The 14,102-nt window shown below is 45.5% G+C and overlaps 1 protein-coding gene and 1 non-coding gene across 8 annotated transcripts in view; one reads left to right on the top strand and one right to left on the bottom strand.

The window, feature by feature from the left end:
• Window positions 1-2,772: 2,772 nt before the first annotated feature.
• Window positions 2,773-2,855, bottom strand: trnal-cag (transfer RNA leucine (anticodon CAG)). Its single transcript has one exon. It is a non-coding gene; the product is annotated as a tRNA-Leu (tRNA).
• Window positions 2,856-2,983: 128 nt separating this feature from the next.
• Window positions 2,984-14,102, top strand: part of hecw2a (HECT, C2 and WW domain containing E3 ubiquitin protein ligase 2a) — a 36,068-nt gene continuing 24,949 nt past the window's right edge. For 3 of the 7 annotated variants that reach the window (XM_068572202.1, XM_068572201.1, XM_068572196.1), the window contains exons 1-3: window positions 3,166-3,238; window positions 3,762-3,899; window positions 11,565-12,330. In XM_068572202.1, the coding sequence (XP_068428303.1) occupies window positions 11,934-12,330 (397 nt within the window). In that variant the 5' untranslated portion in view covers window positions 3,166-3,238; window positions 3,762-3,899; window positions 11,565-11,933. Of the gene's footprint in view, window positions 3,001-3,165; window positions 3,239-3,741; window positions 3,900-4,859; window positions 5,201-11,564; window positions 12,331-14,102 lie in introns of those variants that run through there. The other 4 variants (XM_068572197.1, XM_068572198.1, XM_068572200.1 and 1 more) reach the window with 4 other exon arrangements.

Genomic DNA, 14,102 nt, shown 5'->3' with positions numbered 1-14,102 from the left:
ATATATATATATATATATATATATATATATATTTTTTTTTTTTTTTTTTTTTTTTTTTTTCAGAAAACGTGAAGACATTCACTCGCTTCAACAGCCCTTTAGTTGTAGAGGTTCATGACTTATATATATATATATATATATATATATATATATATATATATATATATATATATATATATATATATATATAATATATATATATATATATATATTTTTTTTTTTTTTTTTTTTTTTTTTCAGAAAACGTGAAGACATTCGAAAAAAAAAAAGGTTAAAATACTTTTAAAAAAAGTCTGAAACGCAACTAACTCGTGATTGCCAGTCGGTGTGATATTACAGGTGATCGATTAATCTAAAAAATATGGACCAGAGTTACTCTTTATTTTCTATTTCTAGTACTTAATACCGCTATGTGTTTGAAAGAAATGGTGTCTTATTGCTTTGCCTCTCGTCGTCCTGCTGGTGCTTACACCCCCTCATGTCAGTGGAGCAGCTGTTGTGCCTTTCTGCTTTCTCCCGTCTGTTGCACACCTGAAAACCCTTCAGCAGTCTGTTCACTGCGTTCAAGAGGGGCCGATGGCTCTGGCCCCTCCTGCAAGCATACAATCATGTACGTCAAGCGTGCTCTAAGGACACGGCTGCTGTGGCCCCCCCCCCCCCCTAGCCCCCCCTCACCTCCGATGTGAATGTACCCGCACCGAATGTCGCCACGTGCGCTTTGAACTTGATGCAGTTGCTCGTGGTGTTAGTGACCCGCTTCGTCCGTTTTGGTGCCGTTTTAGTGCTTTGAGATGCACATCGTCCGCTTCGTGGTGAAGAATTGTTGGCACACACGACTTTGTAGAAGAAATTAGTAAAGATGAGAGCTGTGTTTTTTGGGGGTAGGGCGTGGGTTATATTAACATAAATGTGATTTGTTTAATCGGTGTTCACTGTGATCATGTCCTTGTTTCAGATTTATACATGAGGGGTTTTCTTTCAAACTGGAAAATCATTACTTGGTGGAGAAACGCAAAAACCAAAATGGGACATTTTTTCAATATTAGGTTTTTTAAATGGGTTTCTGGTCATGTTTGTCATGTATGCTTGTCTCACATTTAAGAATAGGACAGTACAATTGGCTCCTTGAATACTTCCAGAATTAGGTTCAAACTTTTAAAGTTGGAAAAAAATTAAGACCTAGAATCAAAGTGTAGATTTCATAAGCAGTCGATTTTAAATACTGCCTTTTTAAAAAAAAAAATGAATGAAAACAGACGGCTGCTCTCTTGTTGGGAGTGCAGCTGTGAAAACGTGTCCATATACCATCTGTTCATTTGTGTTCCATAGTTTGAACACAGGACGAAGCAAGTGAATACTTTATTTCTCCACTTAGATTTTATTCTGTCATTCAGTCTTCATTCAAATGTGTCTGGGTGTGCAAACAGATGAGGTTGATTTTATCTAAGGTGATCCAGTGAAGCTTATTGTCCTATAACTATTCTGTCGTGATCATGCAGTCGGCGATACCTCAAGCCATGTTTTGGTATCTTGTTTGTATTCTAATGTGCATTATGCAGCGTGCAGTTTTATCCAAAACCTCCTACAGATAGATTCCTCCCTTTGTGTGAGCTCATTCTTCATGTTTACCAAGCATTATTAGCGCCTAAATCAAAGCCCACTTCAGGAGAACGCCCAACCTGTCTGAACTTGAGCTGACAACAAAGAATACGCTCAGTCAGAGCAAACTCCTTTTTTGAAGCGACCGTTTTAATAGATAGATTTTCTTGTTTTGTCAAGCATAGGAAGTTTATTACAAGGTTGAATCGGCATGTTATCTGATGCTCCCAGCACATCTGTCTGGCATTACGGTAAACTGTTGTGCAATATCACAGTGTGACATAACTTCCAACATGAAACCATAACCCATGAACAGACATGGAACTCGTTACATTGGTTGTTTGTACGATTTTCTTTCTTTACCAAGTAATGAAAAATGCCATTGAATATGACTTACTTTCTTTCTTTAACTGTCTGTGGCAACATAAAAGTAAACATCCTTTTTAAATGTTACTACTGTTTATAAGTGCTTTAAAGTCTGTTAACCCATCAGTTTTTCTTTATTCTGCTTCTGCCTCGAGTGACTTTAAAACCTGCAACCACCTGGTCCTTGTGCAGAATGAATTAGTTCTTCGACCTTTGCTAATATGCTGCAACAGGCCGTCAGGTGAAAGAAGAGGAAATGTACCTTTTTGGAGGGGATCTTTTCTTTGATTTGTGTTTTCTTGCGAGGCTCTAGTGTGGAAGAGTAAGTTTTCCTCAGGTTTAAGGATTATTGTGTCAAAAATGATTGCTTTGATGTTTTTATATTTCTCACATTTTTATCTGATGTCATTGTAAATGGGCAAACTGTGCAATTTTTTGGCACTATTGTTGTTGCAATAAAACTAAGAAAGATAATGCTTTGTTTTTTGTATTGTATGAATGTTAAGAGTATGACATTGAAATGTTTTTAAAGCCTGCAACACCCACACAGATCTTTTCTCTTGTTCTGGCTCATTAGACCTCTAGTCTACAAGGTAGGTGGAGGTCTAAAATCCTCATATGACATAGAATGAATATGACTAATGAAGGTCTAAGTTGTTATGCCTGAATAGGTTCATCATAAGTGAGGATGGTCTTAATAGGGGCAGTACTAGAAACACCTAGTGAAATAATATCACCGTGTCAGAATCGATCAGATTCTCCTGTCACGAAGACATTTTGAGTTAAAGAAAATCCTCAAAATAGAAGTGTCAGAAGTGGGATTCGAACCCACGCCTCCAGGGGAGACTGCGACCTGAACGCAGCGCCTTAGACCGCTCGGCCATCCTGACATACAAAACCAAGAAAAATGATAAACCTCAAAACTAAAAAATCCATGAACAAGGTGTTTTCCAGTGTTTTGCTATAGTTAAAACTGTTTTATTGAGTGGACAGCATACTGGTGGTAAGAAATGAAGTCATGCAGTCTTTAGACCAGTAGGTATTACCAACCAATAGCAGTTTGTTACGCATGCATTTATTCATGAGGTGCGTTTTATGACTTCATGATGACTTTCGAGGTGCATTAAATATTAACATGGCATCAAATAACTGAGAGGGATTCTTACTACTAATACTGCTAATATCACTGAAACATGTCGGCACACCTACTGCTGAGAGTCGAACGTTTAGTTTGGGGAGGGAGTCTTTTCTCCCAGCGAACTGGAGCCAGAGGGTAAGTGAATACTGGACGTGTTTGTGCAACCGAGTAGAGCTACATTTGAAGCTATATTATGTAATTTGCTACCTCATGATTAGCCATAACGGTTTTACGAGCGAGTTAGCTCATTGCTAATATTTTTGCTCCGCTATCTGTCAGCCCGTAGTGGTTAAACGGGCTCACTGCAGCTGTAAGCACGCGAAGTTAAGGCGTGTGGTTTTTCAGGCCATAGAAATGTAACTATTTAGCTCGTAGGCTGTTTAATTAAGATGTGCACGCTCCCAGCCGCCTCGTCCCTCTTTTAAAGAACCTCTTCACAGCTCTTCATCTTTCACCATTTGAACTTTATCTTCATTTGCTGTTTCAATGACTTTTGGGAGTCCATGTTGCACCTCTGCCGACCGGCCACAGGGGGGCGCGGTGTCCCAGACAACATCTGAATACAGCCTGCGACAGTAGGAGTGAGAGTTGCAAACACTGGCTGAATGGAAACATACACTCCCGTCGTGTATAACGTCACTTTATTGTCTTTATGCAGGCACCCCGTTTCACTGTGCTGAAAACAAGTGTTGTATCAGAGTCCCATGGGCTTAAATGGGTGTACGGCCAGGAGCAGGTTTCGTTCACCTACGTAGGTCTACTGGGGGAAGATGGGACGCCGTCAGTGGTGGAAGAGGTAAGCCTACTCCGCTCCTTCAAAATAAAAGCACTCAGGTCACACTCCTGCCTTCAAATATGTTACCTCAGTAAAGCGTTGTCTGCGGTCATTACGCAAGAGTGATCTTAATAATAGACTATCGCGTCCTCGTGAGTGATGCATCGATACAGAGGCAACATGTTAATGTTGTCGTAGGTCAATGTGGATCTTTTGACTGTACTACTGTACTGTAGAGTAGTATGCCTCACGCATATGTTTTTGCAACAAATATGTGAATCTGCTCATGTTAATATGGTCCCAATCTAACGTGCAGTACAGAAAAAAATGCACTATTTACATATACAATGAAATGGAGAAGCCTCTTATAGATACAGGGACAAGCACATTGTATGTTTAATCATTCTACAGGTTGATGTGTGTGTGTGTGTGTGTGTGTGTGTGTGTGTGTGTGTGTGTGTGTGTGGGTGTGGGTGTGTGTGTTTGTGTGTGACAGGGACATGTCTAGAGTCACCTCCCACTCTGACACTTACCTACATTAATGTAGGAAATGTGTGTGTGTCAATATACACGTTATCAATACGTACAAAAAAAAAACTCAATCTCAGGCACGACAACCCCCCGCCCCCTCCTCCCTCCAGCCATCCTCCGGTAGGCTACGTTTCTTGTTCTTCTTCTCGTTCTTCTTCTCCTCTTCTTTTGGGACTGACAGCGTTTACATGCTCTACCCAGTCCGATTGAGTGTGTGTTCGTGCATATGTGTGCGCGCATGTGTGCATGTGCTGGTGGGCACTGGTGGTGGGAGGACGTCGGCACTGACTGCAGCGCATTGCGATGCAGAGAGGGCGAATGAGGATGCGGTGCCTGTATGAGCTGCACGCCTGAAGCCGCCAGCAGCAGCAGCAGCAGCAGCAACAGCAGCAACAGCAGCAGCAGCAGCAGCAGCAGCAGCAGCAGCAGCAGCAGCAGCCTCCGGTGCGGACAGAGTGCGGGGAGGTGCTGGCGGACTTTCTGCGCACACCTCTGGACGCAGGGGGCCGAGGTGGCTCCGCAGCGCCGCGGCTTTTTCAGAGGGATCCCGTCTTGGTACGTGACTCCGAGCCCAAAGCTGCCCCGTGGTTCGGGATCTGGGAGGGAGAGAGCAGGGAGGGGGTGGGGGGCGTCTAACGCGGCACCCCGCCCGTCCCGCCTCATTTTGGACTGCAGGGATAACGACCTAAACCGTGATATCCCCGCGCAGAAACCACCGGGCAGGTGTCGGGGCGGCGCCGTCATCATCCGCGCACCGCTCTCTCCTCGCGTCCCGCACCTCTGCGCCAAAGGTAAGCCTCTGCCGCCCGGTGCGCCGACGAGGACGAAGGGACCGTGTAGGTGTTCATGGCTTCCAGCGGCGATGGTGATATCGATGATGATGATGATGATGATGATGATGATGATGATGATGGTGGTGGCGGCAACGATGATGATGATCCAACCGCAGCGCCGTGTTTATTCGTGGCGTGTTCTGCTGTTGTTGTTGGGGTTTTGCACCGAATGGGGTTATTGATGTTTTTTTTAAAGGGGGGGGGGGGGGGGAGAGGTGGGTGTTCATGCATGCGTCTTGCGAAAGCGATGCATGAGAAGAAAATGACGTAGGGAATTCCCACAGTAATCCAATAGCGAGCGATGACACCTGCACATTCCGCCAGTGCGGTCCCTACATGGCCCGCTCGGTCATGTGCGCGGAGGCGGCCGCGCGCGGCCTCGTCGTCGCAGCACAGTTTGTTTCGAGATGATTAAAGTTGGAGACGAGCTGTTATGTAACGTGGTTTTGCTGACGTGAGCGGGGGTTACCTTCACGTCTCTCGGAGCCAGTACTAATCCGGCCCGTGTTTCTCCTCCTATGGACGGGTCTATGTAAACCCCCTGGCTGTTAGCCATGAAGGGATGCTGTCATAAATGAGATTGGGTGATATAATCCTTATGGGCCTGCAGTGTCTTTGCTAAATTCCCCTTAGAGATCTTGCAGTGCCCCCTCCCCCCCACTCCTCCCACCACCACCAAACTGTGATCTTCTTTTCATGGGTTAGGCGGAAATCTGTGAAACTGCACATCTTTCTCAAATATGATACATTAAGCAAATCTGTAATCTAAGATGAACGGGGACAAGCAGAAATACAGTTTTTTTTTGTTATTTTTTTTTTGTCCGTGGAAATCATCACAAAAAATATAAAATGTCCTTACTTGAGAGAATTTGACAAGGGGCTGCGACCTGTAAATGTTTGGCTCTGACATCTGTTCGGATTTTGCGCAGAACCTGTAACCTGTCGGCTGCAGGAAACTGATGACTATACGCGGGCTTTCTGAGTTGTGGGTGAGTAGATGTCAGGAGGGAGGAGGAAAGGGTGAGAAAAAAGTTAAGGAGTCCAAAAGGCACTCCTGTGAACGGGGTTCAGAATGATTTGCTCCACCCCAAAGGTACATGAGGCGTTTGAATACATAAAACATCCATAGTCTGCACTCTAAACACGCAGAAGAGGAGCTTCCGTTACACACAGATGCCTTCAAAGGTGGGCTCACAGCATCCCAACGATACCAGGTCATCCTTTGCCTCGCGTCGCTGGTGTTTCGTTCCTCAGCACCCGCGAAAGTGATTCAAGTGGCAGATTCAAATGGCGTGAAGGACCACCACAGTGATCCATCATGAGCTCTCAGAACACGAAGACCGGCTGCCGTTAGATCGATCTGAGTTCTTGACTTCAGAAGAAGAGACATGTGACGTGTTCGACTGCTGAGGGGAAGAGAGAGAACACAAAGGAACAGAACTGTTTGTACACAGGCGTTCTAACCTATGCTGATCACCTCGAGCATGAGGATGCATGGCTAGAGTGTGACATCGGGCATATACCTGGCAAAAGGCCTCATCATCTAGAGGTATTGATAAACCCTGTGTGCGTGTGCCGGGCCTTTGACTAGTCCTTAAATAGACATGTGCTACTAATAAACACCAACAATGGCTCTGTTCTGTTCAGACGTCCCGGTGAAGGCGTGACCGAGCAGAAGCAGCAAAATGGAATTCAGTCATCATTTATTTGATGTACGTTATTTAAAACATTTTTGTCCAAATGTCTTGTGAAATAACGCTGTCGTTAATGTTTGTGTTAGTGTGCCGCTCACCGTGTCAAGTGTTTTTGGTCCGTTTTGCAACACATTCAAGTATTTGCTTGGTTCAATCGAGGCTCGTCCATACAAACGGATGCAGTTATCACCAGAGATCCCACCTGAAGCTGTAGTTGGACTGGCCACATCTAAAACGAGCTAGGTCCTGGACTGTAATACGCTGCAGATATTTAGGTAGATATTTAACCCTACAATGTGTGACTTTCACTGTAAGAAATCCTATAACTGGTACGGTGGAAACGAGATAGACATTCTTCTTTTATTTTATCTTTTTTATTTTAATTTATTATGGACACAGGGAACATGTTTACATTTCATAACAGGAAATGGGCGGAGAGAGGGAGTCTCCACATGTGGGTTTGTACATTGTGCACTTGCTGCACAACCTGGATTTGTAACGGCTGATCCCAAAGCCATTGCTCTAGATACGCTTTTTAAATATGGGTTGAAGAAAAGAGAACAGTTCAGCAGTTCAGGCGCCTCTATAGTAGATCCATGTGTGTACTTGGCTACATTGTCTGTATACACTTTTCATGCCTTTCATAAATCCAAACGCAACCCACTTTCCTATTTGTAGAAAGGTCAGCGTTCTGGACTCGGGGAGGGCGATATCAATCAGTCTTGAGGCGTAAATGACATTTTCGACTCGCCGAAGCCTGTCATGAAAGGACACCTCCTGAGGAGTGACTCATCCACAGACATGTACTCCCGGGGCGATGTGTTGAGAGAAATACCCAGCGCGGGAACGGGATGCACTTTTTTGTGGGAAGTGGCAACACTCTGGCACCAACCTTGTCGCCCGTGTTCTCCCAGAATGCCTCACAAAGCCGCATCCTCTGGTGAACCCTCGCTGCCTTGTGGTGAGCAGTGGGTCTACATCCGCCTTTAGGTTCTTGTCAGAGCTCCGTGAGGACGTAGTTTGTGAGGAGAATGTTTTTTCATCCTCTGACTCAGAAATATGGTTTCCAAGAGTGAATGGGGTTTTTGACGAGGGGCGGGGCTTTTGTTTGAGGATGGTTGTTTGTGCTGGTTTTCTCTTTTGTTCCTTACATTATGGTGTCAGTGAGGCACTATTTGTTTGTGTGTGTGTGTGTGTGTGTGTGTGTGTGTGTGTGTGTGTGTGTGTGTGTGTGTGTGTTGGTGCCAGCTCCCCAAGGTGCCCGTTCTGTCAGGCTGTAAAGTGCAGCAGTCACCTCCACAGGAACACAGAGGGGTCCCTCTGCTGACACACACACACACACACACACACACACACACACACACACACACACACACACACACACACACACACACACACACACACACACACAACAAAGACAGAGTGAGATGCAGAGGAATCCCATCACTGACCTCACAGCACCTCCTGCTCACATCAGATTTCCGGCTGGCAAAAAACACAGGGGTTGAAACAAATCGAAATTAATTATTGATTTATCTCTTTTTATTGCGCCAAATAATATACAACAGCACATAACATAGGGTACTTATATATACATGCATACATACATACATACATGTATGTGGGATCATGTGACATGGCCAAAGCTCCTCCACACTTGTCTAGAAACAGCAGGACAGATCTAATTCCTCTAAACTAATACCATAACATGGACATAAACAATCCACACACTGATAATGTAATACATAACAATACACACATACACACATATGTGACAGAATATGGACAGAGTTTGATGAATGGGCAAAAACAAGTGAGCAAAAAGAACTGAGTGTGTTTTTAATAGCTTTCCTTTAAATGATTCATCAAAATTATGAATTGTTTTATTGTATTATTTAGTTGTGTGTTAATCAACTCTTAATTAAGTGATTGTTTCCAAAGTAAAAGACATATAGAAACCATAAACTCTGCGCACACACACACTCACACACACACACGCACACACACACACACACACACACACACACACACACAAGTAGTGCGACTGTGAGGATTCAGCGCGTCCTCTTCATCTCGGCGTGAGGTGTGTGCGGGGCGGTGTGGGGCCGTGTCGCTATGATGCTGCCTGTCAGTCATGGCTGTCACACAAAATAAATTCCCAATACCTCTCCAGCACCCCTTTGCAGGACTGCTTCCTGCAAAAAAAGGCTTTTCAACAGGATATTTAAAACGGCAACACTCCAGCACATTCTGCTGTGCTCCATCAGGCCTCCGCTGCAGACGTCTTTCGCTTTTAGCATGCACTACACAGCGATGCACAGTACGTATTTTGGTGCCAAACAACAGAGTAGCACTCAGATAACTCTTCACAAGACAGGTGTCAAATTCAACATCGTCCCAGAGAATGGTTAGAATTATAATCTTTTTTAGGAGGTCCTCATATGTCCTCATATGTAACACCTTGTTTGTCTACGTCTGCTTCCTGAGAATCAGTCTCAAATCCTGCATCTGGTCCAAGCTGTGCAGAGCGCTCTGGAATTGGGATTATACTGGGAAATGGCGGTGCTTTAGAAGTAGAAAGGCAGTGTAGTGAGTCCAGATTGTTCAGCGCCCCCTTCGCGAGGTCATGTTTTGGTTTTGCTGGCAGACTCCTCACCCGCTCGGCTTTGAGTGGGACGGGTGTCGTCTCCCACTCCACATCGGGGTTAGACAATGCACTTGGAACCACAGGAACACTTACGTAACAACTCAGCAGTTACATATACTCTTATTTTAGTTTATTCCTCTCGGTGGAATAAGGAATAAGCCTCCACTTGTTTATGGACATGCCCCCTCCTCTCTGCTGCGGCTGCTGCGCACACGTGAGCAGGATTTACGTATCCCTGCATCTGTGATGAAGGCTTTATTCTGTCATAAATCCCTGTATGTGATGTGTGTTTATGTGTGAGAGTGTGTGTGTGTGCGTGTGGTTGTGTGATGGAGCCGCGCTCTGGTAATCTTGTCGAGTCAGGGGCGTCCCCCCCCCCGCCCCACCATGTCAATTGCAGCAGATCTCATTTCAATATAAGGCCCGCGTTGTCACGGAAACACAGCCGATCCACATACATCAGAACAGAGGCCAGTTCATCATTTCTGCTCAGTCAGTTCAAAATGCAAAGTGAATTGATCCAGAAGCTCAGGAGCAGCATATACAGTGTATTAGACAATCTGACATACAAGCTGCTGCATACGAATGGCTCCTGAAATGGGTTCCAGTCCCTGCACGGTAAAGAGTTCCCACAGTCCACCTGTTAGCTCTCCACGATGCTCAACCCAAATCACAAGTCCGACTGAAAAGGACAGAGGTGTGAAAGGATTATATAAGTTATGAGAGGAGACGACGACAACAGCAGATCCGTGTGGGGTTTTCTTCACTTACGCCTAGCCTCACATTTGGTTCTTTTTGTCCCTTTTGATAGAAGATGCAGATCCCGTGCAGGGAGTGGAACCCATTTCAGCAGCAAAATGTAAAGACACAAGCTTAAAAAAGCAATGTCCCAGTACTCAGCCATAGTTTGTACAGATTTAACACAAGAGGTATGCTGTTAAGTATGAGCTTTGAGGGAGTGGAAGTCAGATTGTATGTTCTACCTTTGGACAGAACCCAGCTAACAGTTTCCCCTTGTTTTCACTCTTTATGCTAAGCTAAACTAACTGGCTACTGGTGTTTACTTTTTAGTTGCCGTACTGATATGAGCTTGGTGTTGATCTTTTCATCAAACCTTCTCTATGAAAGCCATTAAGCATACTTTCCAAAATGTTCAACTCTTCCAATGACATTCAAATAGAAGCGGGAACACGAGCTTGTCGCTGACACTTCTGTTCAGCCACTTGAACGTGAGTGACGTTAAGCTTGGGTTTTCAGTTTTGCTTATTTGAAGGCTAATAACTTTATAATCCAAATGTTTTTTTTAATTAAATACAGTTAAAAGCAGTGCAGACCACACACTGATGCCAGCAGAGAAAGCAGTGGTTTCAGAGCATCACTGAACATCTCAGCTTTTGAGACACAGACGCACTTAAAAAGCCAAAGATATTGAGGCTTAGCTTGGACTATGGCCCACACGGTTTTCCAGTGACTGCCCCAGGCACGTATTAGCTCAATGTTACCGGACCTACTCTCTCTCTGGGAAGAAAAGCTGTCAGCTGCCCTTTGGCTGGATTCGGAAGTCACATGCCATCCTTAAAACAAAATGGCTCTGGTTGAGACTCTGACAGCACAGTCCCTTACTCTTCAGTCCACTCTTTTCCACAATGGGAAGGCCTGTTTGTAGCACCAAGAAGATCATATACACTCCTAGAAGTGTTTAATCATTGAAAGTAAATAGTGCTTAGTGTTGAAACCATACTATTCTAAAAACATCCATTCCTCCACCCTTTACTGTTGTCAATACAGTAAAGGGTGGAGGGTTGTTTGTGTTGGTCACAGGTTTTTGACAGCACACAAACTCCCTTGATGACTAATGCTTGTTCACTCATTTGTCGATGGCCACCCACTGCAATGCAACCGTTGATTTTTTTTGTTGTGCGAGAACAATTTTTCGTAGCTCACCACTCTCTCCATCTGTCCCCCTTTCCTCCATCCTTAGGCTCCCGTCCCGTCGCCTTTGGATAACATGAAATAAGAGTGTCGAAGGCTGTGACTGTTGCTGGACATCTTCTACTTCAGCGGTTCTGTAACGATGTAAGGACCAGAAGGGCCGATAACAGGAGCCTCTGGGGAGAAGGAATCAGACCACCGTCTCTGAAGCTAGTGTATGTTTCCAGTCGTGACAGCCTCTTCAACCGACGCTCACTGCGAAGACACGATGGTGGAGTCCACAGGAATAAATCAGTAAAATGCGTCTTCACGTTGACGAGCAGCCCAACCGATAAGAAGCCCCGACCCGTCTCTTCCTCTTCTTGGGCCTTCCCATTCGCAACAACTTTCCACCTCTCCTAGTCAACAATCACTCAACATGCGTCCTTCCCTCGCCACGGCAGTCCTGCCGCCCAGGACCCGATCCCACAATCCACCCAACCTGGCAGTGGGGGGTCGGGAACACCTGGGGGGCCGGGAACACCTGGCGGCTCCGCGGAGGCGCAGCCCCCACCTCCGGCACACCCTCAGCCCAGATAACCTGCGCACCCTGGCGGAGAGGGGCGGGGCTACCGTCGATAACGCCTCCGTTATCAGCAGCCCTATCGGGCTGCCGCGGGCCAACAGTGACACAGACCTGGTGACCTCCCATAGCCGGTCATCGCTAACGGCGTCCACTCTGGAGCACACGCTGAACCGCGGCCAGAACCTCGTCATATCCTGGGACATCAAGGAGGAAGTGGACGCTACCGACTGGATCGGACTGTACCAAATTGGTGAGATGATTATATATTTTTTACAAATGTAGCTAAAGCTGCTTTTAACAGTTCTGGGTTGGATCGTGGACAAATTTGCAGCACGTACGGACCTCAACCTTGGAAATAGTATCTAAAGTATTCTATTCATAAATTAAATTATCAAAAATATTATAGTGGTATATATTTGAGTCTAAAACAACTGCAGCATTTGCATGGCAATTCATCCTTCCAAATTACCTGTTTTTTTACATTTTGAAATATGTAATCTTTACAGCAGACAGCCGGATATGTTAAGGTAGCAAAAGCACAGGTGTTACTCGTAGTACATTAGATAAGATCCACAACCAGAACATTCAACACATTCTCTCATAATGGTCAAATATGGTCAACCTCCTGAACAGACTAAGCATATATATATATATATGTATATATATATATACAGTATATCCAGAGGGTGCGTCAGCTACTGTAGATCCACCTTTTGATTGTCTTGACCTCCGTGCACAGCCTCTTTATCTAATGACATAACTTATATCTCCTTTATAACCCGTCCATTTATCCATTCATTATCAGTCGTTTATTCGGGGTCAGGTTGCGGTGGCAGCAGGCTGACCCAGGCCTCCCTCTCTTACCCGCAACACTTTCCAGCTCATTCTGGGGATCCCAACCCGTTCCAAAGCCAGTCGGGGGATATTATCCCTCCAGCGTGTCCTGGGTCTTCCCCGGGGCCTCCTACCAGTTCAATGTACCTGGAAAACCTCTCATGGGAGGCATGGGAGGCTGATTTGATGCCTGAACCACCTCAGCTGACTCCTTTTGACACCAAGGAGTAGCGGCTTAACTTCAAGCTCCCTCTTGATGTCAGAGCTCCTTACCCTATCTCTAAGGTTGAGCCCAGCCACCCTACGGAGGAAGCTCATTTTGGCCGCTTGTCTCCGAGACTTTGTTCTTTTAGTCACGACCCAGAGAAATGAGCTTCTTTATAACTCTTTACTATATCCAGGTAGCTAGCAAAGGTTTTCTTCTTTCAGGCACTGTTCCCTCCATGTTAGAAGGATTGGAGATGGAGTACAGTACAGTAGATGTTGGTTGCATCACCTCCACCACAAGCTTCTTAACTTCCCTCGGAGAGACAGCTTAGCCAAACCAAGAGCTAGCCGTCGTTGGTGTCGTGGAGCTGTGCTTTCTCACAGATTATAGAAATGCTTTCTTGAAACATAACTAAATTCCATTAAGTCCTCTCTGCACCCCGACACTGTCGAGGACCTAAGCTGACTTGACCCTACCTGTCCTCAAAGCGTTTTCCGCTGACCCGGGTGGTTTATCAGCGGAAGCTGAGAATAGAAAGGGAGAGTCTTGTGCAGGAGCTTCCAACTCCAAGTCAATACTGCAACAGGAGCTAGAGAGGCTTTACACGGAAATGGAGGCTGAGTCGACATGTAACAGCTCTGCCTCGGTGTACAATAACATACGCACCATCACAAAGCTCAGAGGCCAACGGGGGTGGTCTTTGATAATGTATCCTGCTTAGAGACAGGAATTTGACAGGGGGGAAATGCACTGAGCTGTGTGCTGAGGAAGGCTATCGAGGCGTCATCTGTCCATCAGGTGAAAAGCAATACAGGAGCAGGGGGGCGTAGAGTCAGCACATTTGTTATTAAGAATCCATGTCTTCCACACTGCTCTGCTCACGCAGTGAAGAGCTGAAGTCCTGACGTCACCTCGGGGGCCAACCGCCGCTCCTCCAGCCTTTGTGACTGTCTGTGGTCTCATCATTACACGGCCCTTTC

The sequence above is a fragment of the Clinocottus analis genome, unplaced genomic scaffold, assembly GCF_023055335.1.
Source record: "Clinocottus analis isolate CAN_PGR_092001 unplaced genomic scaffold, fCliAna1.0.p SCAF_12, whole genome shotgun sequence".
NCBI lineage: Eukaryota > Metazoa > Chordata > Actinopteri > Perciformes > Cottidae > Clinocottus > Clinocottus analis.
This window is presented reverse-complemented; position numbering and strand designations above follow the sequence as displayed.